General features: G+C 43.5%; 1 protein-coding gene across 2 annotated transcripts in view; it reads right to left on the bottom strand.

Annotated features, from left to right (window-relative positions):
• The window catches only part of LOC139654686 (serine-rich adhesin for platelets-like), a 45,152-nt gene extending 21,323 nt beyond the window's left edge, over positions 1-23,829 (bottom strand). The window contains exons 1-7 of one of the 2 annotated variants that reach the window (XM_071531825.1): positions 23,766-23,829; positions 17,797-17,843; positions 11,150-11,300; positions 7,436-7,567; positions 3,925-4,107; positions 2,733-2,825; positions 2,000-2,086 (exon numbers count right to left, since the gene is read on the bottom strand). In XM_071531825.1, the coding sequence (XP_071387926.1) occupies positions 2,000-2,086; positions 2,733-2,825; positions 3,925-4,107; positions 7,436-7,567; positions 11,150-11,300; positions 17,797-17,810 (660 nt within the window). In that variant the 5' untranslated portion in view covers positions 17,811-17,843; positions 23,766-23,829. Of the gene's footprint in view, positions 1-1,999; positions 2,087-2,732; positions 2,826-3,924; positions 4,108-7,435; positions 7,568-11,149; positions 11,301-17,796; positions 17,844-23,765 lie in introns of those variants that run through there. The other variant, XM_071531826.1, reaches the window with a different exon arrangement.
• Positions 23,830-25,397: the final 1,568 nt, after the last annotated feature.

Consider the following 25,397-nt stretch of genomic DNA (forward strand, 5'->3'; position numbering starts at 1 on the left):
AATCCACTGTTTATAAAATCCCATGCTATGAAATTTAATGATTTGGTATATTATAAAATAATGCAAATAATGTTCAGAGCTAAAACAAAGTCACTCCCAGACGGTGTACAAAGGTTTTTTTCAATGCAGGAATTCAAATATGATTTGAGAGATGTTTGTGAGATGTTTGTATGTTTTCCGTACAAAAAGCTAAAAAAGGGATTAAAAGGAGATGCATTTCTATTGTTGGGGTTAAATTATGGAACGATGCTAATATAAATTTAAGAATGTGTTACTCGCTTTTGGTTTTCAAAAGAATGGTTATTTTTGAGGGTTACAAGTGTGAATGATTTTTTATTTTTATTATTATTTTGTATTTCTGGAGGGCTTAAATTGATAAGAATGTAGGATAGGCATATATAAGCATTATGCTTCTGCCTGTGCCTTTTCAGTCACTACTTAATACATAGATTGTTGATTTTGTTTATACTGTCTAGACTGCTTATACTTATTGTATATTAGATTGTATATTGTATATACTGTTTATACTTATTGTATTGTGTCTGATGACTGAATAAAACACTACTACTAATAATAATAATCTTCTAATGGTGGAAATCCAGATCCAGATCATCATCAAAATGTAATGAATTGTTCCTTGGCTCAAGGCCGATCTGTCCGTCAGATTTAGTGGAAATCCATTCATAGGTTTTGTAGAAATCCTGCTGACAGACAAACTAACAAACTAACAAACTAACAAACTAACAAACTAACAAACTAACAAACTAACAAACTACCAGAGGAAAACATTTTTCTAGACAGAAGGAAACACCACTAATTAAACCAGGAGACAAGCTGGAGCTGCAGTTCACTACGAATAATAATGATAAAAGGAACAGCAGGTTCCCAAAATTAAATCTCCAACATTTCAAAAGAGTGACACACCTACACTAACAAAATTCACTGGCAGAATTAAAACAGATGATGGTACTGTTTAAATGACAGTGGGAACTGAAGCTGTTGACTGATACAGTGAAAATACCTTAGATCTCCAATATTTTAGAGATTTAGTGACCTTTTAAATATGTAAATAGTATTTAAAGAGAGAATTCATTCCCAAAATGCTGTATGTTCATTTTCCAAAAAACTGAAAACGCATCACCTTCAATCCATCCTTCAGTATCTCTTGTCTTAACATGATAACACTTTAACAGACTGGATCCTACAGATTTTAGAGATACTGAATGATGAAGGTAAGGTTTTTCTTTCCCCCAAATTCAATATATAGCTGTGTATACTGTATGTATATTCTTCCTGTTTTAGAAAACGTCCAACATGCAATGAAAGGTTTCACCAGCAGGCGGCAGCAAAGGCCAACAGAAAACTATTTAGCTTCTTATATCAGCACCAAACTTGTATGATGCCTAGTTACTAGTACTGCTACTACTATTACTATTACTATTATTAATAATCATAATAATAATATTAATCATAATCATCATAATCATTATAAAAACAGAGTTTCCAAAGGGCACAGAGAAACACTAGAGATGTTTCTGCTTTACTAAATGTATTGTACAATCTAATGGGGTAGTTATGACATGGAAATAAAACACTGATTGATTGATTGAGTCATTCATTCATTCATCCATTCATTGAGTCATCCCTCTATCTGTTATCTTCTTCTCCATGCCTTAAAAAGTGAGGACACAACATGGGACAATGTTGTTACTTCTTCCAACTGAGTTCATCGTCCATCTATAGATTAATCTCTCTCTGTCTCTCTCCCTTCCTCCCTCCCTCCCTTCTTCCCTCTCTCCCTTCCTCCCTCCCTTCCTCCCTCTCTCCCTTCTTCCCTCTCTCCCTCCCTTCCTCCTTCCCTCCCTCCCTTCTTCCCTCTCTCCCTCCCTTCCTCACTTCCTCCCTCCCTCTCTCCCTCCCTCCCTTCCTCTCTCCCTCCCTCCCTCCATTCTTCCCTCTCTCCCTCTCTCCCTCCCTCCCTCTCTCCCTCCCTCCTTACCTTCTGTGGCAGTGAAGCAGGATGGTTTTCCACTATCAGTCTCTTGAGGTAGTGCAGCCACAGTCTCTTCTCCTCCTGGTTCTTCGTCTATATGGAGTCGTATGGAGTTAGAATTAATAATACAAGTATTAAACTAGACGCATAGAGTACAGATAGAGAGTAGATGATGGAAACAATATAATTTACCTTCATATTATATATATTATGTATAATATATTGACATTTTTTCATCTCTCTATGCTGAACAATGACATAAACTAACACAGTAAGAATGGAAGTTCGATTTAATTCAGTGTGCGGATATTCTCCCATTTTGCGGTGCATCTTAAATCATTAAAAATTAATCTGAACTATGTTGCTGGTTTAATAGCTTAGTCTATGATCTGCTGTTTATATTTTGGTGTGTATTTACACATATCTGGACCATGTGCTGCTGTTTGGAAATGGTCTGGTCTGGTACAGTGTATAATATCACTGTGACACATGTATTAACTGTTCATTAACTGACTCTTATGTCTTTCCCTTCTCTTCCAGCCTCACAGGAATATTTGCTCCCTCTGCTGTCTGGGTGCTGTGACCTCTGACCCTTGACCTCCTTGCTATTGGAGGCTTGTAATGTTGGTGATTCAGGAAGTGAAGTTTATTCTACTGTAGACCTCAGTGGACGTTATTCTGGAGAAGAGAGTCAGCTAGATGCCTGAATTATAATGTAATGTAATGTCATGTAACTCACCTGGACTATGTGCTGCTGTTTGGGAATCGTCTGGTCTGACACTTTGAAACACAGAGGATCCTTCAGAGTGTCCACTAACAACAGATTACAGCACTGCAGGAGAGAGAGAGAGAGAGAGAGAGAGAGAGAGAGAGAGAGAGAGAGAGAGAGAGAGAGAGAGAGAGATGACAAAAAAAGATTTGTTTTAGTATTAACCATGTGAAAGCTGAGGTGAGCAGTATACTCATCATACTCCCTAGACTACACATATACTACACTGACATTGTAGTTTATATGGACAGCAGGGTGATGTCATGGTTAGGGTGACCGTCCCCCAAACCCCAACCCTGCTGAAGTGTCCTAGAGCAAGACACTGAACCCCTACCAGCTCCAGACCCTGACCTCTGACCTCTGACCTCACTGAAGAGGGGGAAAACAGAAAGACTAATTTCTCCTTTGGGGGTTCACAAAAGAAACTCATTTTGTAGGGGGTACCCCTACAACACCCCGGAGGACCCCTAGAACCACATCAAGGACCCCTAGAACCACCTAAAGGAACCCTAGAACTACCAGAGGGACCCCTAGAGCTACCCGAAGAACCCTTGGAATCACCTCAAGGACCCCTCGAACCACCTAAAGGAACCCTAGAACTACCTGAATGACCCCTAGAACTACCTCAACACCTCCTAGAACGACCTCAACAACTCCTAGAACCACCTAAAGGAACCCTAGAACTACCTGAGGGACCCCTAGAGCTACCCGAAGAACCCTTGGAATCACCTCAAGGACCCCTCGACCACCTAAAGGAACCCTAGAACTACCTGAATGACCCCTAGAACTACCTCAACACCTCCTAGAACTACCTCAACAACTCCTAGAACTACCTCAAGGAACCCTGGAACCACCTCAAGGACTCCTCGCACCACCTAAAGGAACCCTAGAACTACCTGAATGACCCCTAGAACGACCTCAACAACTCCTAGAACCACCTCAAGGAACCCTGGAATCACCTCAAGGACCCTTAGAACCACCTCAAACACTGCTAGAACGTCCTCAACAACTCCTAGAACCACCACAAGGACTCCTGGAACTGCCTCAACAACTCCTAGAACTACCTCAAGGAACCCTGGAGGTTCCCATATCCCACCTTTGGAACCCCTAAACTAAGGAACCACACATATAAATGAATCACAAATTATGTTGGTTGTCTTACAAATATGTGTGTACTGTAGACAAAGTGTTCCAGCCTCTTCTTGGCGATCAGCAGCATCTTATCAAACAGGAAGAATGCTCTCTCCTTCTTCACCCTCTGGACTCTGAAGGAACCTTCCAGAACCAGCTCTCCAAACCCGCTGAGGTCCGGACCGGTCCAATTCACCAGGAGGGACTCTATTTCCTGTAGGGAAGAGGTGAAAGGTCAAGAGTGAGAGGCTAACCTGAAGGGACCTTGCAGAACCAGCTCTCCAAACCCCCTGAGGTCCGGATCAAAAGCATAAGGTCGAGGTGAAAGGTCAAGGGTTAAACATAAAGACCCTTCTGGAACCAGTTCTCCAAACCCGCTGACATCCAGTTCAGTTCAATTAACCTAGAGGGACTCAATTTCCTCATACACTCTTAACAGAATGGGTTCTATATAGCACCAGAAAATGTTTTTTTTAGACTTGTACCATAGCAGAACCCTTTTGACCGCTATAAAAACCCTCTCAGAAAGGTTCCCTATAGCACCATGGTCAAATAGTTCTACATCAAACCTTCATGGTGATGTAGAGAACTCTTTTAGAAAGGTGCTTTATAAAATCCATGCTCAAATGGCTCTAGATGGAACCTTTTTGGTGCTACAAAGAACTCTTAAAAGACACATGAAATGCTCCAAACCACAGTGGGTTCTTCATTATGATTTGACAGTTTTTTATTTTATTTTAACAAATCAGAGGGTTCTTTAGTGATTCCAGCTCTATTTAGAACCACTACCCTAAGCAAGGAACCCTTAAGGGAACCCTCCTTTTCTATGTGTAGGTCAAAGTTTAGAGGTGTAACCATATAGAACCTTCCAGAACCAGCTCTCCAGTCTACTTTCAAATGATCTGACCTTGATACAACTCCAGTTGTAAGAATAGAACATTTGGATAGTTTTGAATCCATTTTGATTAATTTCGTAGTTGAATGAAAGCAGATTTAATTACAAAGTGTAAATGATCTGTTTTATACAATATTTGTTCATGCTGTCTGCTTTCCTCAACAGATTCAGACGACGCCTCGTTGATTTCCTCAGTTCAAATGTCCAGAAACAAGAAGAGAATGTTCTCTTTAATACATTTGGTGTCTTAAAATTGATATGAGACAGACAGACAGACAGACAGGCAGATAGATAGATAGATAGATAGATAGATAGATAGATAGATAGATAGATAGATAGATAGATTTCCAGTTTCCATCTGGGCCTTTTTGAACGTTTCACCTCCCGTCCCAGCTGCTGAGAGGTCAAAGGTCAACACCTGCACACTTCCTGCCCCGTGACCCTTCAGGGGTCAAAGGGCAAACTTAGGAAACTCAGGTCAGCTGCAGCTGTCAGCAGGATGCCTAAACATGCTATCTCTATCCATCTATCTATCTATCCATCTGTCAGCCTGTGTGTCTAATGCAGGTGTGTGTGTGTGTGTGTGTGTGTGTGTGTGTGTGTGTGTGTGTGTTCTTCGCTGTGTTTGGTCGTGTTTTGTTTTTGTGAATCCAGAGAAAGCCACAGCAGTTTGAGTGTTAATGACAGAGCGGGCCCTGCTGCTGAATGACAGGCAGTCAGACCCAGCTGTGGAGACGACCTTTGACCTCACACAACCAGCTGGACGAGGAGAGGGAGAGAAATATGGATTCATCCACATAAACAATGAGAAAAATCGATCAATTTGTCCCTTGATTTGATTCATCAATTTGACATTATTGGACAATGTGTTTTTATTAATGCCACCTTGTCATGGATACTAACTGAATCTGATTACATGTGTTGTTTTACTTTGGAAAGAAGTAGTTTTGTATTTAATATCAATAAAGCATCTTTGAATTGAATTGAATTGAATTGAATTGAATTGAATTGAATTGAATTGAATTGAGAGATGAAGAAAAAGAGACAGAGAGTTATCTTGAAACAGGGAGAGAGAGTGTATCAGGAAATCAGAGAGACAGGCAGAAGCAGAGACACCATCGGAGAGACAGGCAGAAACAGAGACACCAAAGCACCAATCAGAGAGCAGAGATGACAGCAGAGGTGTTAAACTCAGCGGGAGAAGAGCAGAAGCCGACACACGCGTGACCTCGGATCTGTGAAGGCCGCCGAACACGTCTATACATGTGAAGGAACATCCTAATAGCGTGTCGCCGCGTGTTTCTGACGACCTGAACACGTGTCGAGGGGGGGAGCTGAGGAATGCAGAGCGGAGCTGTTGAGTCCGACGCCCCGAGGTGACCTCTGACCTCTGGGCGTCTTGACGTCTCTTTACAAGCCTGAGAGGAAAGCTGCCGAGGAGCTGGGAGGGGAAGACCGAGGCAGCAAACGCATCAAGAGGGATGAAACACAACATTTTGCAACACAATTGTTTTTTTTAAAGATAAATTTCATTATCTAGTTTCATTTTTGCTTTTATTTGACAGTTGAAAGTGGAGAAAGACTGATGGAAAGATTGGGATGACGTGCAGCATCCTGAGACCACTGAGCTGCCAGGACGCCGCATTTGACTTTTGAGTTGAAATATTTTTTTTTGAGATTTCAGTTGCGGTCTGAAATGTAAGAAATACCATTTAGATTCTTTGCAATAAGCCAGTGTGTGGCTGGTGACTTAATGCTGTAAGGAAAGACAGGCATATATGTGAATACCGTATTTCCTCTAATAGTGGCTGGTAGTCAAGTAAAAGCCGGGTCTCCCATAATGTCCGGGGCCGCGGTCGACACGAACAAATTAAGCCCGGCCCCAAATACAGGCCGGGGAAAAAAACAAGGGAAAAAACAACGGTGGATACCGGTAAACTCCTGGTGCCTGTTATATAATGTAACTGTAGTTTGTAGTAACATACAAGCGCCACAAGATGGCAGTATGCCACAAGACGGCTCAGCTGGCGGAAGTCTCTGGAGCGTGCCGTCGTCAATTACCGTAATTAGCGGTAATGCGTCGCAGTAACAAAAAAACGGCTACCTAACGAACCCCAACAGAAGCAGATCAGAAAACAAGGAGGCTTCGTACTAAAATATGAGCAAATATACTTATCAAACAGAGGGAATTAGAAATAAAGGCCTGTCTCTAATATAAGCCTGCTTCCAATAAAGGCCTGGTCCCCTCTGCAGTTGAGGTAAATAAAGGCCCGGGCCGATATTAGAGGAAATACAGTATGCCTATATACATACTGTATATTAAAGTGTACTTAAACCCCAGACTACTTTTGTGGGTTTGCTGCCATCTGATGGTTAAAAGCTGATCTTTGATCCAGGTGATGTCACCTTCTATAGAGTACAACAGGTGGTGACATCACCTGGCACCAAGGATCAGCCAATAGCAGATGGCAATTGCAATAGCATGTTTTTTACCATTAGATGGCAGCGAACCCGCAAAAGTGGTCTAGGGTTCAGTTACTCTTTAATGTTTAAGTGCATGAAAGTTCAAGTCAGTCCAGGTATTCATAACCACATATATGAACTGTGTGTGTGTGTGTGTGTGTGTGTGTGTGTGTGTGTGTGTTACCTGCAGCCGTACAGCATGTTCCTGCTTCCTCTTCATGTCGTTGATGTACCAGGCGACCGCTGTCATGGTGATGATGGCGTCCTCGACAACCTCGTACCCGGGGTCGCTCTTGTCGAAGTGCTTGGACAGTTCCTGACAACAGGAGGAGGGATTCACTTTTACTGTTGGTTAAAGTAATCATTTTTTAATCTCTCTAACTCAACAGTGATCCAGGCTATATCAGTTCAGAAATATTCTCCTCTGTCTGTTCTAAACAGCCAGAGTTTGGTAGCTCTTTCCTGGGAAAAATCCTCTGCCGCACAGGAAGTGATGCGTTTTTTTTTATGTTTCCAGTTTGTTTGGAATCAACAGAAGAAGAAGAACTGGGTAGTTAGCATGAGCAGCGATAGCCACCATGGCTGAACAGACAGAGAGAAGAGAAACTCAAACTGCATCAACAGAAAATCCAAGCTCCGCCCACACTGTTTGATTGACAGGTGATCTGTGGGAAGAGCAGTGCAGAAACACCACAGTGAGGCTGAGGGACAAAGATGGAGACTGAATACAAACAAGAAACTCAAAGGTTACCACTTTAACATTCTAATGTAAAGTTCAGTTCAGTTCAGTTACATTTACGCACTTTTGAATGCATGAGAAGTTTTCTCCAAAGTAAAAATCAGCAAAAACAGGAGAAAACCAGAAAGATTTAACTAGCTGCCTGGTTGCCACAGCAGTTGGCCATAGTAACATTAAATCAGGGCTAGCCGAGCATTATGGGAATTATAAGCATGGCTGGAACACATCTTTGACCAATCAGATTGCTTGGCTGAAACTATCCATTGTATAAAGAGCAACAAAGGATAAAGATGGGGAATTAAGAGATTTTGTGTGTGTGTGTGTGTGTGTGTGTGTCTGTGTGTGTGTGTGTGTGTGTGTGAGCCACCTCTGTTTCTCTCTGTTTCATCATCCCTCTCCTCTCAGAGGTGGGCTTGGACCAGGACCAGTGGCAAAACTGAACTAGTTTATTGGGAAAAGCTGTGTGTGTGTGTGTGTGTGTGTGTGTGTGTGTGTGTGTGCGTGTGTGTGTATGTGAGTGTATTCTGTGTGGATCATATCTGTGTGTGATCGTATTTTTAGAGGATAGCAGGGAGAACATCAAAACACTTTTGCAGACTTGATCTTCTTCTTGATCTATATTGAATGATGAACTTCAGATGATTCCTTCTGATCATGGATATATAACATCTTGTACCAGAACACTTCACATCAGGAGTTCATTTCCTAAACATTATTTTGTATTATTTCCATATTTCTAGTCTGGTGCTGTGACCTCTGACCCTTACCCTTACCTCAGTGGACTCTCTCTGGGTAAGAGCGTCAGCTAAATGTCTAAAATGTAAAACTCTAAAGATGTAAATGTGATGCTGACAGTCGTTTGAGGCTCAGACGGATGTGTTCCCATGCCAGACGCTCAGCAGCGTTCTCACACAGACGGCTGGTCAGACTGTCTGTGCTGACAGAGACCAGCAGCAGGAAGACCGATGACACGCCAACATCTGTCAGACACTCTGCAGGCTGGAAATGTGTGTTCAACTGCATGCAACAGCTGACAGTGACATTATTCACAAAGCAACTTGGCAGAAGACACAACCGCAAGATCTGGACCAGATTTAGGCCTAATTAGATTATCTATTCTATTCTATTCTATTCTATTCTATTCTTTCTATTCTAATATGGAGCTCTGACCTAGGCTGAGATTACATTACAAGGTTGAATTTGTGGGAAGTCAACAGCACTCTACAACCCAGTGGTTACCATAGTTACATTGGGCCAGCATTCTAGAACACAGTGGTTACTTTTCTAGAACACAATGGTTACCATAGTTACATTGAGCCAGCTTTCTAGAACACAGTGGTTAGTTTTCTAGAACACAGTGTTTACCATAGTTACATGGGGCCAGCATTCTAGAACACAGTGTTTACCACAGTTATGTGGGGCCAACATTCTAGAACATGGTGGTTACTGTAGTTACATGAAACTAGCGGTCTAGAACACATCAGTTACTGTAGTTACATGGGACCAGCATTCTAGAACACATCAGTTACTGTAGTTACATGGGACCAGCATTCTAGAACACATCAGTTACTGTAGTTACATGGGACCAGCATTCTAGAACACATCAGTTACTATAGTTACATGGGACCAGCATTCTAGAACACATCAGTTACTATAGTTACATGGGACCAGCATTCCAGAACCCAGTGGTTACGAATACTTTGCCTTCAGCAGACAAGTTCAATGTGACCCGTTCTTTATTTCTGGCCTGTTTGCTTGATGTTTGAATTAAAAAATGTTTCTTTTCCGAGCGTTGGCGAATCATGAATTACTTCATTGTTGTTTAACCTTCGGTTCACCGTGCAAGTTGAGTAAGAACACTTTCGTATTTACATCAACACCCTGGCAGACGGCAAACAGACAGTACAACATTTCCACCGGAGCAGCTGGTAGTGACATGCCTTGCTCAAGGGCACCTTGACATTACGTGTTGAGTGAGGAGAGAGCATTGCACATTCCCGTTTGTCTTCAGGCCCTATCAGTCGCCCTCATCTGACATGATGATGTCACTGTCTCGTCCTCGTTTTATTGGTCCTAGGCTCTGACAAGACTAAAACTGTACAGATGCGAGCTGACAATGAGATAGAGCAACAAAATAGACATCTGTGGAGCACACACTGACTTCAATTACACAAAGGAAATGAAAGACATTCACTTTGCGTGCAACCAAGGCCGTATATCTTTAAAAAACCAAAAGGTTGCGGCATCAGGGGGTCTGGGTCCTGGAACTATCTTTGGTCTCCAGTGATTGTTTCTCACCACGAGGAAGTACATTTTATTGCTGAGCGCTTTCAGCCAAAAACTCTGTTTACTGGCAGGAATTAGAACTGTTGCCTGGCAACACCAGCTCAGTGAACACTCCATCACAAACTATTGGGAATTCTTGTAGCGTCAGTGATTTCTCTTACACTCTAAAAGATATATAAACTCATTTTGGAAACATTACATCAATCCTGGAGTCATGCGTTGTGTTCTATTATAAAGACCAGTACAGTGTTAACAAAACGTGCCCATGTTTCCTTGTGTGTAACAGACAATTATAAGAGAAGATATCATCTATATTGTGTTACTTTACAGAGCAAACTACCTTTTCTTTTTCAGTGGCAAAGTGACTAAGTTGCTCATATAACAGTGAGGATGTGTCCAGTTGTGATGAGTGTCTCCACATTTTGTTCACATTTCTGAAGAAGTAATGTATGCACTTTGTTGTGTATTGAGCATTATCAAGGACTTGACGTCCTTATTCGTATTAGTAGTAGGTAGTATTTGAGGTGCTACCAGGTAGTAGTCAGTGGTATTTGAGGTATTACCTGTAGTATTTGGTAGTATTTGAGGCGTTACCTATAGTAGTAGGTAGTATTTGAGATCTTGCCTGTAGTGGTAGGTGGTATTTGAGGTGTTACCTGTAGTATTTGGTAGTATTTGAGGTGTTACCTGTAGTATTTGGTAGTATTTGAGGTGTTATCTGTAGTTGTAGGTGGTATTTGAGGTGGTACCTGCAGTAGTAGGTGGTATTTAAGGTAATTTCTGTAGTATTTGATAGTATATGAAGTATTACCTGCAGTAGTAGGTGGTATTTAAGGTAATTTCTGTAGTATTTGGTAGTATTTGAGGTATTACCTGCAGTAGCAGGTGGTATTTGAGGATCCTCTGGACTGGTTTGAGCAGGTACGTCTCCAACGGCAAAGAATGGTTCAGCGTTGCCTGTCTCTCCTGGAAGAAGCGAACCAGGCATTCGTTTTTCATACAGTCCCTCAGTACTGCTACCGAACTGTGGAGAGAGAGAAAGAGAGAGAGAGAGAGAGAGAGATTAGCTGTTTTTTTAATTTAAAATTTGTGCTTGCTTGAGGTGGAGAGAGAGAGAAAATGTTGAATGGAGGTGTAGACATTGATGGAGGAGAGGAGGAGAGAGGGGAGACGGCTCAACTGTTGAGTCCTTTCATGAACATTTATCACAACACGAAGGAAGAAGGAGAGGAATTGAGAAGGAGGGTGAAAGAGAGAGAGGGTGTCCAGATGATGGAAGAGGAGGAGGAGAGAGGAGAAACAGCAGGAGGGGGATAGAGGAGATGATGGAGGAAAGGAGGTGAGGGGAAACTCCTCAGCTGTTGAGTCCCTCGATGAACATTTATCACAACACGAAAAAAAGGAGAGGAATTGAAGATGAAAGAGATAGAAATAGAGCGAGAGAGGGTGCCGCCCAAATGATGGAGGAGGAGGAGAAAGAGGAGAAGAGGGACAGAGGAGATGATGAAGGGAGGTTCAGAATGTGACAGAGAGGAGGAGGTCCAGAAGACAAGGGGAGGAAAGGAGCGACTCCTCAGCTGTTGAGTCCTTTGACGAACATTCGTCACAACTTGAAGGAAGAAGGAAGGAGGAACTTATGAGAAAGAAAAAGAGAGAGAGGGAGTGTCCAAATGACGGAGGAGGAGGAGAAAGGAGAAAGAGGAGGAGGGGGATAGAGGAGATTATGAGGGGAGGTCCAGAAGATGATGGAGGAGAGGAGGAGAGGGGAAACTCCTCAGCTGTTGAGTCCCTTGACGAACAACATTCGTCACAACTTGAAGGAAGGAGGAGAGGAATTGAAGACGAGTGTGAAAGAGAGAGAGGTTGTCCAGATGACGGAGGACGAGGAGGAGGAGGAGAGAGGAGAAGAGGGACAGAGGAGATGATGAAGGGAGGTCCAGAATCCTCCAGATGAAGGAGGAGAGGAGGAGGTCCAGAAGACAGGAGGAGGAAGGGCACGACTCCTCAGCTGTTGAGTCCTTTGACGAACATTTGACACAACTTGAAGGAGGGAGAGGAATTTCAGAAAGAGGGTGAAAGAAAGAGGGGTTGTCCAGATGATGGAGTAGGAGGAGGAGAGAGGACAAAGAGGAGAAGAGGGACAGAGGAGATGATGAAGGGAGGTGCAGAAGATGATGGAGGAGAGGAGGAGGTCCAGAAGACAAGAGGAGGAAGGGCACGACTCCTCAGCTGTTGAGTCCTTTGACGAACATTTGACACAACTTGAAGGAGGGAGAGGAATTTCAGAAAGAGGGTGAAAGAAAGAGGGGTTGTCCAGATGATGGAGTAGGAGGAGGAGAGAGGACAAAGAGGAGAAGAGGGACAGAGGAGATGATGAAGGGAGGTGCAGAAGATGATGGAGGAGTGGAGGAGAGGGGAGACTCCTCAGCTGTTGAATCCTCCAACAAAGATTCATCACAGTGTGAAACAGAAGAATTTAAGACAGCCATCGTAAAGTCTTCCAGCAGGAAATGGGATCGGAGGAGAGCAGGAGAGAAGGAGAGAAGGAGAGAAGAGGAGGACACACATTGGGAGGTGCATGGCTCCACACAGGAGGACAGATATGCATCAATCATGACATTAAAAAGGAGGGAGGGGAGGAGTCATAGGAAGGGAAAAGGGAAAAGAAAGAGGGAGGTCTTGATGATGGGGGAAGGAGGAGAGAGGAGGCGAGGAGAAAGGATGGGGGGTAGGAGAGAGAGGAGAGGAGGGAGTGATGGAGGAGAGGAAGAAGGAGGTCAAGGCAACGATGGGGGTACAGAGGAGAGAGGAGGCTCCTCGGCTGTCTGTTCCTCCAGATAGACGTTAATCACAGGAAAGCGCCCAGGAATTCAGAGCAGCCGTAATATCTTCTGCAGACACATGGCTGATGTGTTCAGCAGTGAATCTCAACAGCATTAAAACCAAAACGCAACACCATTCATCTGCGTTCCTGACATGCTCTTGGACAGCAAAATCAATACTTGTGAACATTTTTTAAAACCTTTATTTATTCAAGGCGATTGACAGAGTAAGCTTGCTCTTCTCCAGCACTGACCTACTTCCCATTCATGCAGTTCCTCTCAGTCCCGCCTGGGACTGAGCTGACCGGTACAAACACATTCCTCTGCTGTCGGCCACTGAGCGGCTGCAGTTTGAGGTTTAAGTGCCTTGCTCAAGGACACCAGAGCAAGGTTTAGCTTTTGAGGGAGGGGAGAGCATTAGGCAGCGGCCAGACACAAACAAATGAAACATATGAAATTCATACATGTAATCTGTACCTTGGTATTGTGCTCAACCATAAGCTTCAATGGGACCTGTGGACTGACCTCAAGTACTAAGACACAACAAAGAATGTACTTAAGAATGTACCTTCTAAAGAAATTGCTATCTTTTACTGTAATGTCCACAACAAAATGCTCCAAATGTTTTACTGTGCTTTTGTTGAAAGTGTTTTAACCTTCTGCATCATCTGCTGGTTTGCAGTGCTACTGAGGCACAGAAAAAGACTGTCAGAAAAACTGTAACAACGGCCAGTAAACTGTCAGGGATTACGTTACCAAGTATGGAATGCATCTACAGAGAGAGAACGCTGAAGAAGGCAAACAACATTGTGGGTGACCAGAGGCCCTCTTGCCTCCTCATTTGAATTGTTGCCATCTGGGCGACGATATTGCCCCCCCCCCCCCTATTCACTAAAAATAGATCCAAGTTTTAATTTGTTCCACAAGCCATTACATTTTTAAACAGGTAATGCACCAGCACCTTATCCCCCTTGCACTTTGGCCACTCCTTCCTGGCCACAAAAGATGTCCAGCTGGTCTGGCCCGTCCCCCTCCTCCTGGTATGTGTATGGGTATATGTACGAGTCTATTATGTCTACGAGTATGTCTATTGATGACTTTGTTTGTCTATTGGTAACTATTATGTTATGTTATGATACGGGTATGTTCGAGTATGTCTACTGGTGACTTTGTGATGTTGTGATGAAATGCCTTGTGATTTTGCTGCAAACCAATTTCCCCACGGGGACAAATAAAGTATCTATCTATCTATCTATCTATCTATCTATCTATCTATCTATCTATCTATCTATCTATCTATCTATCTATCTATCTATCTATCTACATGGATCTGGATCTATCACTTTCTGTTCTTTGTCCGATAGGAATGTGAAACAGAGGCATGGCGTTTTTTTTAAAAAGGCGGGTGGATAATCTATAAACACAGAAACATGGATCTCGACAAGTGGAAGCTCCTTGCTGCTGCCATATGTCTTGATAAAGGTCTTGTACCCAAACGTTGACAGGCAATAAAAGAGGTGAATTCTGTGTGCGGGAATCTTCATTTGTTTTCTATGAACAAATCAAAAGCAGGAAAAGGGCCTCGTGTCTTATACAGTCTGCACACTGATAATTATGATATGATACATGATATACACATACAGAAATAAACAGCCTCTGTTGTTTGTTCCTAAAGTGCAGCTCGAAGCCAAATTTCATCACTACCTCCATGTTTTCACAGCCGCTCCACGGTTCGGCCCCAAGATGGCGGCGTGGTGGTGGTTTTAAAGCAGTAGATTGATAAATTTAGACAATAAAACACCCCAAGTAGGTCTAAATCCATGCATTACAGACACATTTTACAAATAAACTCATGAATCTGTGCTTTTACCAGCTCTAGATTTACTTGTGTGTGTGTTGGGTCTCACCACTACTCTAACATTTCTCTGTGTTAATGCTTGGCTTCAAAGACTTCAAAGACTACATTTCCCATCAGCCCCCCCCCCCCTCCCCCTCCCTGAAGAGGATCAACATGTTGGAAGTGATTTCTCCATCTTCCTTTCCCTCCTTCCACCATCTGCTGCCAGAAACTCTTTCAGCTTTAGCTCCGTTTTGCTCTGGAAGAACAAAACCTCTTCCTGTTTTGTGCCGTAAAGCGATCCAGCAGATTTCCCTCCAGATCCACCAGGTGGAGGAGAAACTATGGAGGACGCAGAGTAGAGGCCGTTTGCCGTAATTATACTAATGTCTCTAAATGAATGCGGTAAGGATTTATTGGGGTTGGAATGACACATGTAGCAACTCTTGGATCTAATGATGTGTTCATGTTAGACTTTGATCTTACATGTTGGATCTCGGTCGCATTAGCAACTTAAAATGAGCACAGCAGGAGAATGAATCAGCATTTGTGGACGGCCAGAATTGCAAACAGCCCATTAAGGATTAAATACAAGGGGCAGCAGTGCAGTGCTGAAGACTGGAGACAGACTGAGGGAGAGTTTTTTTTTTTTTTTTTCACTTGGTGGTCTGAAAGCATTTGACCTACTTATTTTTATTTGAGTTTAATGGCGCTTTAAGGAGGAGATGGGCAGACTGCAGAGCGCTCAGATACACACTGGATGGAATTATGAAGGAATGGCTTCTCTATAGGGGATTAAAGATACATACAAACAGATTTGCATGCATATATATGTGCAATCACACCTACACACACACACACACACACACACACACACACACACAGACACGCCCACATGCCACACAAGCGTACAAGTGCGGTCATGGATGTGTGCAGAAAGACAAATGAAGGCACTTGCACAAACACACTTTGTAACATGGAGAACAGATGCAGGCACACACACACACACACACACACACACACATACACACACACACACACACACACACACACACGCTGAGCTGGGCAGTGATCCAGCCAGGCCAAACATCTGTCTGTCAGATAGATGGATAGGAGATGGTGTGTGAGATTAGCAATGATGTTCTCTGCCTCTCTTAGACTCTATAGAGAATAAAAGACACACACACACACACACACACACACACACACACACATGCACGCACGCAAACACACGCACACACACCCACACACACACACACAAGAATGAGACAAAGAGCGAGAGGTGGAATGAGAGAAAGAGAGACACACACAAGCACTTACACATTTGAAACATGCAGTATGCTCACTGTAACACACACACACACACACACACACACACACACACACACACACACAGACTTACATGCAAACATACACACATGCGAGCACACTCATCCTCATTCTCTCTCGCACACACACACACTCAAGAAAGAGAGAAGAGAGAAAAGCAATATGCTCACTCACACCACACACACACACACACACACACACACACACACACACACCAAGCGCTGGGCAGAGCTCCAGCCAAAGCCAAACATCTGTCAGACAGTTTGAGGAGGCGGTGTGTGTGTGTGTGTGTGTGTGTGTGTGTGTGTGTGTGTGTGTGTGTGTGTGTGTGTGTGTGATTGGTCTGGATGAGATACTGTTGCTGCTAAAAACTCTTCTTCTGCTCCATAAAGCGGGCAGAGCGCCGGCCTCTCGCCACACTCCTCTCTGTTCTATCTGACTCTACTTTATGTTTCTACTAAAACACACCGAGCCGGACAGGCCGTGTGTCAGGAGTACAGGAAGGAAAGTGTGTTTTCTGTGTTGTTGAAACTGTTAGCAGGCTTCGAGCACCCAAGGGTGACAAAGCTGACTCAGCATATAGACGACCGTGGAGACTTTACAGAACAAGGAAATAAAAAATACTCAATAGATGAACGTCAATAGAAACTCTATGTTCAAGTAAGGAAAAGAACGAGAACTCACTCAGTCCTGGAAGTGTTTGTGTCTTTTCTACCAGTTTCTATCTGATCTCATCTCTCTATTCTCATCTATCCCCCGTTCTCATCTATTCTCATACTCCAATCTCATGTGTTCCCATCTATATTACTCATCACATCTATTCTTATTTTTTTCTCATTTCATCTCATTTAATCTTTTCTCAGCTCATCTGTTCTCATACGCTTTGATCTCATCAATTTCTTCTCACATATTTCTCATATATTCTCATGTCATGTGTTTTCATTTATTCGCATCTCATCTATACTCATTTTTCTTCTTTTCATCTGTTCCCATACATTCTCATCTCGTCTTTTCTTATTTAATCTGTATTCATCTCATCTATTCTCCTCTCATCTGTTCTCATCTATTCTTATCACATCGATTTTCGATACATACCTCATCTATTTGTATCTCTTCTATTCTCAACGATTCTCATCTCATCTGTTCTTATCTGATATGTGCCCCATCTGTTCTCATCTGTTCTCATCTCATCCAATCTATTCTACATTCTCATGTAAACTTTCTTATTTCATGTGTTCTGATCTCAGCTGTTGTGACCTCATCTATTCTCATCTCATACATTCTTATCTATTCTCATCAATTTGCATCTCATCTATTCTCATCTCATCTTTATCTCTATTCTATTCTATTCTATTCTATTCTATTAATCAGTTCAACATCTCACTCTGAGCTGAAGTGTTTCCCAACAATAGGTCGAGTTTCTGCTCTGTTCATATGGACATTCTCATGGAATGACGCAATATCATGCAAGACAGTGTGTGTGTGTGTGTGTGTGTGTGTGTGTGTGTGTTTGTGTCTGTGTGTGTACTTACTTGGGGTAGTTCATGCAGTAGAGTGTGTAGATGTCGAAGGCTTCGCTCTGAAACGAGAGAGAGAGAGAGAGAGTAAACACAGATGTGTTAGAGGAGAGGAGAGAGGGATGAGAGACAACAAAGAGAAACACAGAGAGAGAGAGAGAGCAGTTCTATTCTTCCATCACTCATCCCTCGCTTCATGGGAGAGAGAGGGAGAAAAAAAGGAAGAGACACACAAGAGTTCTGACCTCTTTGTACCATGCACACACACACACACACACGCACACACGCACACGCACACGCACACACACACACACACACACACACACACACACACACAGACCAACAAACACTCTGTTTCTAATAAACTCATGTATAAAGGGAATCCTTGACTGACATTGTTCCTTTAAAATCCATTTATTGTTTCCCTAAGAGCGTTTGTTCGCATAGTTAGCATTCTTCTAGCTTGCAGCTAGCTCTACCCATTGGTTTCAATGAGAAATGCTAAGTATGCTAACAGGCAGTTTTGGGAAAACAAGGGACAAATGTTGCAGCTTTTCCCCCAAATGTGACAAGTATCTGCTTTTCTTTCTCTCTCCCCCTTCTCCTGTCCTTCACCCCGTCCTTCCTCTCTTCCTCCTCCTTTCCCCCCTTCCCTCCCCACCTCCTTCCTCTCCTCCTCCTCTTCTCCTAAACGCCTAAACGACAGATCCAGGCAAACTGTGTCAAACTCTCGCCTCTTTTCCCACGTCTGAATCCCCAAATCTCATCCAAGCAATTTATACAACAAAGAAGAATCAAACATGACTCATAGACTACACTCCTCCTCTTCCCCCTCTTCTGCTATCTGCATTAAAGAGCCAGGAAAAGCTGACTTGACTCAAACTCCTGTGTCTTTTCCCACGTCTGAAAACCCAAAACTCATTCCGGAAATTTGTACAACAAAGGAGAATCAATCACTCCTCCTCCTCCTCCTCCTCTTTTCCCTCCTCTTTGCTCTATAATTGGCAGGTGAACAATGAATAATGCAAAGTTTAACAAGGGAAGAAGGAGGAGAAATCCATTGGCTAGAGCAGTGGTTCTCAACGTGGGGTCCGAGGACCACCAGGGGTCCTTGAGGGGGTTCCAGGGGGTCCCCAGCAAATTGATGAATTGTTAAACTTCACCATTATTTCATTCATAAGAAGTTAACACAATTAGAGAATGTAGAAGAATGATTATTTTGGTCATAGTTTCTCTGTTATCTCTCTACCTACAACACAGATAGTCATGGGATTCTGGACAAAATCATATCTAACAATAAATATATTCTCCGATTTGGGTCCAAGAGACAAAATCTCATCAAATGGGGGTTCATGGCTCTAATATGGACTAAATTAGGGGTCCCCGATATGAAAAAGGTTGAGAATCATTGGGCTAGAGTGATGGAAACAGACTTCTATTACAGGCATAAAGGAACAAATTTACTATAACTTTACTTTAGCGATCAATTGCGTTTTGGTTTATTTTAATTTTTCTCACATATAGCAGTAAAGTCGACTTCATCTTAAATTAATTCTGAGTCTGATTCATATTTCCTAGTGGTCATTTTCTGACCTAATAACACTGGTTTTGGGGTGAAATCTCTTTTAAATGGCCGGGCGCGTGTACAGCAGCCTGTCCGCGTCCCCGGCATGATGTCAGAGCCACGGACTCACGCATCAGGAGCTACGCAGTTAATTGGCTGTTGATTGTTTCCTGCAGTGAGAAGCCTTCCAAGTTTAGCGTGTGCGTTCATGAAACCATGTTAAGTCCTTTCACGTGTTGTTTTAATGCTCGTAGTTTTCAGGAATGTTCGTTATCTTTGTATTTGTGGAGATACTGACAGTTTAGATTTCAACATCTTAACGAGGCTTCTGTCATGTCTGCTTAATTGATTCGGTTAATTGGCAGTTGCTTTTACATGTGTCTGTGTCTATGGCTAACACTGCAGTTGGATTGAGTTTATGCTTGTGTTGACATAATTGTCTTTCACTTTTATTTGTATTTCGGCTTATTAACCCTGGAATATGCCTATGTCATATTAGAGTTGGTAGATTGATTTCCTATCCAGGGTTCCCACTCTTTTCTAGAGATCATTTTCCAGGACTTTTCCAGGACATTTTCAGTGATGATCTAGCTGGTATGACAGACAGGGATCGCACCACACACTAATATGTTTCTCTCTGTGTTCTCTCTCTTTTTGTGGACCGACCGACCGACCGACAGAGCGAGCTATAGAGCTGCTGGTCGCAGCTAAAAAGTAAGTTAGCCAGTATTTAGCCGGTTATCCAACTCTCTCAACAATGCCCAACACACATTTGAAACCACTGCTCCTAACCAGAGTTGAATCACAAACCTTAAACCTTTGCAGGCAAAACAAGCTAGCAAGCACGACAACTTTAGCAACCGAACCAAACATGCTAACCAGTTTAACATTATTCAACCTTTTTAAAACAAGTTGGGAAGAAAGCAACGTTAATCTATAAACCTAATAAAAACTACCACAGTTACCAGCCAGCAGTGACTAATATTTACATTTGAAGGATAATGTAACTTACATTATTCTGAGTTTCGGCCACTTAAGTTGAAATATCATCCAACCTGCATGTGCTACCATGTGAAGTGACTTCAGGGTGCGTTCGGTGTTTCCGCAACATAACCGAGAGGAGCCTATTCAAAATACTCTCGTCCATAAACTACCATTTGAATATGTTAATATGATCCTGAACATAACTTAGCCCTTACAGATGGCAATGTTATCTGTTCTGGGGAGCTCTGATAGAGCGCCTAGTAGTTCAGCTAATGGAAAATAGGAGAATGTTGAAATAATTTTCAAGGACAACACAAGATTTTCCAGGACATTTTACTTTTTCTCTCATTTGTGTGTGTTTTCCATGACTGGAAAAGCGGTCAACTGTTTTCCAGGTTTTCCAGGTTTTCCAGGTTTTCCAGGATGCGTGGGAACCCTGCTAACTTCAGTGAATGTGGTTTTAGCTGTTTAGCCCTTGTAAAATTAGTGCAGTAATAGAATTATTACTGTTGGTTTATTACTAAATAATGTAGACCACTTTGTAATATATTTATTTGCCTTATTTTCAGACCACACACACAGACATCCTGCACTTATACAGAGAAATACCTGTAACCTTCCAAGTGAAAATAAAGCCACGTGATCCTCTCCACGATTCTCTGGCCAGAATCATTTCCATAGAGTCTCCTACCCAAACCACTGTATTCCCAAGGCCCCCCTACCTCACAGCAGCCGAGGCCCCCCTATACCTCACAGCCGAGGCCCCCTATACCTCACAGCCGAGTCCCCCCTATACCTCACAGCCGAGTCCCCCCTATACCTCACAGCCGAGGCCCCCTACCTCACAGCCGAGGCCCCCTACCTACAGCCGAATGTGACTTTACTCTACTTTACTCTACTCTCTCACTCCCTCTCTCCCATGTCTGAGCAGATGAAACCTGATGCAGCAGAGAACGGTGTCCCAGCTGCTGGTGACACTCATGTGACCGAACACATGTGCCGCTGACGTCTTCGCTGCTTCCTGCTTTAATATCATCCACCGGCCAATCACATGTGTGTGTGTGTGTGTGTGTGTGTGTGTGTGTGTTAGTGGGAAAGCACTGTGTGTTATTATTCAGTTTGTCATGATTTCATGAACTTTTACTATCAAATAAACTAATAAAAAAAGATTTGCCAAAGAAACAAACGACCCAATAGAGGGCCCTCCTCCTCTCGCCATGTCTTCCTGTGAGTCCATCCGTCAGTCAGGAGGTCACACACACACACACACACACACACACACACACACACACACACACACACACACACACACACACACACACACATACATCTTAAAATAGCTCATCTCCAGCGTCTCTAACGGTTTAATCTAATGTACTCTGCTGCATTAAGGAAATTCAATTCAGCCTCACTCTGAACCTGCTGACATTTAAACAAGAGAAGAAGAATAGAAACACAGGAACATTTCATTTAGACTCATATTCAGTTGAGTCGAGTCAATTTTCAGTCATCCAGTCCTAATTTAATGAAACAGTCTTTTCCTCGAGTGTCCAAATCAACTGTTTGTCTCAGCTGCCAGTCTGGAAAACTAAAATATACTGAGCTGACCAGAATCATTTTGCAAAGAAATATGTCGTCCTGCCTGATTTCAATGAGCTTCTGTACAGAATCATGTAAAGAGGTTGAGAGCAGAGTCAGAGTTTTAATTTAAAACTTTAATTTAAAAGATTGTTTTGTCTTTGGTTTTTATTTTTCCTCTGCGGTGCGTCAGCTGCTGCATCTCCACATGGAGTTAATGTTCCTGATCGATTTATCGAGCCTGGTGAGACCGTCCTGATCATGTGACCTCACATTCTGTTTCGCTCCACGGATCAGTCTGGACCTCTAGCCGCCCACATCCATTTCCTGAAATTACAATGTAACCGGGCCGATCAGGGACTGCGTCGTGGTTGATGAGGTGAAATACAGGCCGCCGCTGGAAAAACAGTAATGGCGTCTCCCGAAGTGACGAGCGGAAACATTAACGTTAGCAGAGTAAACAGCCATGAGTGCAGTTACTGCAGAAATAGACTCAATAACAACAATTAAACAAGAACCAGAGTATGCACTAGCGGAGTTTCTCGGTGGAAAAGACGTTTGATTTATCAACTTGCTCCGGTGGGGATGAAGAAGATTTCAGTTTTCATTGCTGTTTCTCCGCTCTTCGCTCAGACGGAGGACCTGACAGGAGGCTTCAGAGCTGGGGGTCACGGCCGAGCAGATCGGCTGAGTCAGAATGTGAAACAGAATGTGAGGTCATGTGATCAGGATGGTCTGACCAGGCTGCTGCTTATCCACCGAAGACAGAGATTTATTGGTTTTAGTCATTTGAGACACTGTGATCCTATTGATCCCTGCAGGGAAACAGTAGAGTACTGCAGTAATCTACTCTACTGTAATCTACTCTACTGTAATCTAATCTACTGTAAAAGAGTAGGTTACAGTATAGTATATAACAGTAAAGTACTGTAGATTACAATAGAGTAGATTACAGTAGAGTAGATGGCAGTATAGTAGAAGAGAGTAGATTACAGGAAAGTCGATTACAGTAGATTACAGCAGAGTAGAGTAGAGTTAGAGTAGATTAGATTACAGTACTGTCGAGTACAGTAGATTGCAGTAGATGACAGTAGATGACAGTAGATGACAGTAGATCACAGTAGATCACAGTAGATCACAGTGTAGAAAACAGTTTCAGCTACACAGATCCAGTCTGACTGTGACTGTCATCTGTAATGAGGCTTTAATAGAAACCTTCAGTAGAAACCTGACCCACTTTCTACTGACATGACATCATCACTACTGGCCCGTCGCCCAGGCGACACACACACACACACAAGCTGCTCTCTGATTGGCTGACCGGCAGAAGGTTGTGAGGTGTTGCCAGGGCGACCGTGGAGCGGAACCAATCAGAGGGAGTGACAGCATGGGTGAAGAGGTCACACACACACACACACACACACACACACACACACACACACACACACACACACACACACACACAGAAACACATACACACACACTTTCACACATACATCACTTACACATATGTTCATTCATTCACTGGAACACAGACACACACACACACACATATACCAGCTACTGCTGTGGATCATACCAACACCCAATGAATACGCTTTTACTGTGTGTGTGCGTGTGTGTGTGTGTGTGTGTGTGTGTGTGTGTGTGTGTGTGTTCTGGTGAATGAAGGGTGTAGTTCCACTGGTGGATTACTAGGTGTTTGGGGTTCACAGTGGCATGTTTCCTATCAACTAACACCCCCCCTCTCTCTCTCCCTCTCTCTCACTCACACACACGCACTCACACACACACACACACACACACACACACACACACACACACACTCACACACACACACACACGCAGCAGTACTCACCCTCTCCACGAAGCACTCAGCGATGGCTGCAGCATGAGGACTCCTCTCTAGATCCTCCAGGAGATCACTGAGGAGAGAGACAGACAGGTGAGGGTCAGACAGACAGGTGAGGGTCAGACAGACAGGTGAGAGTCAGACAGACAGGTGAGGGTCATACAGACAGGTGAGAGTCAGACGGAGAGGTGAGAGTCAGACAGACAGGTGAGGGTCAGACAGACAGGTGAGAGTCAGACAGACAGGTGAGGGACAGACAGACAGGTGAGGGTCAGACAGACAGGTGAGAGTCAGACAGACAGGTGAGGGTCAGACAGACAGGTGAGAGTCAGACAGACAGACAGGTGAGAGTCATACAGACAGGTGAGGGTCAGACAGACAGGTGAGAGTCATACAGACAGGTGAAGGTCAGACAGACAGGTGAGAGTCATACAGACAGGTGAAGGTCAGACAGACAGGTGAGAGTCATACAGACAGGTGAGGGTCAGACAGACAGGTGAGAGTCAGACAGACACGTGAGAGTCATACAGACAGGTGAGGGTGAGACAGACAGGTGAGGGTCAGACAGACAGGTGAGAGTCATACAGACAGGTGAGGGTGAGACAGACAGGTGAGGGTCAGACAGAGAGATGAGAGTCAGACAGACAGGTGAGAGTCAGACAGACAGGTGAGGGTCAGATAGACAGGTGAGGGTCAGACAGGTGAGGGTCAGACAGACAGGTGAGGGTCAGACAGGTGAGGGTCAGACAGACAGGTGAGGGTCAGAGACTGCCACTGAATTTAATGTAATTGATTTGCTGAATCGAGTGAACTGTAGAGGTTTTAGCCTGTGTGTATCCTAACTCTCATGACCTCACACACACACACACACACACACACACACACACACACACACACACACACACACACTCAGAGGTTTGTTGGAGTGTGTTATTGTGCTGGCAGACATTCCTGCCTCAATCCTCTCCCTCTGTTTCCACAAATCATTTCTTTATCTTCGTCATCACTCCATCCCGCCAAGATCTTAACTACGTCCACACACACACACACACACACACACACACACACACACACACACACACAGACACACACACACACACACACAGACACACACACACACACACACACACACACACAACCAATTTCCACAAATCATTTATCGCTCTATCTTAATTCCTGTCTTCTGTCTCTCCCTCCTTCAATCCGTCCATCCAGCCAACTTTAGCCATAACTCCACCAAATGTGCACACACACACACACACACACACACACACACACGCGCACACACACACACACACACACACACACACACACACACACACACACGCACACACACACACACGCACAAAGGCACAAACACAAAATCACAGACTATTTACACACGAACAAGCCCTAACTACCTTTTAAATACAGACAGATGTGTGTGTGTGTGTGTGTGTGTGTGTGTGTGTGTGTGTGTGTGTGTGTGTGTGTGTGTGTGTGTGTGTGTGTGTGTGTGTGTGTGTGTGTGTGTAGCCCAGGACAAACCTATACATCATCACTGTCCTCTATAAACCTGCAACAAGTCAACTTTTGGCATCGACAACAAACCATTTCATCTGAAATCCCGAAACTCTGACGAGGTTCAAACCAGGTTCA

Source organism: Centroberyx affinis, unplaced genomic scaffold (genome assembly GCF_046629955.1).
Source record: "Centroberyx affinis isolate AG114_WGS23_722 - 3 ecotype Tasmania unplaced genomic scaffold, CSIRO-AGI_Caff_v1 ptg002135l_1, whole genome shotgun sequence".
NCBI classification, from domain to species: domain Eukaryota; kingdom Metazoa; phylum Chordata; class Actinopteri; order Beryciformes; family Berycidae; genus Centroberyx; species Centroberyx affinis.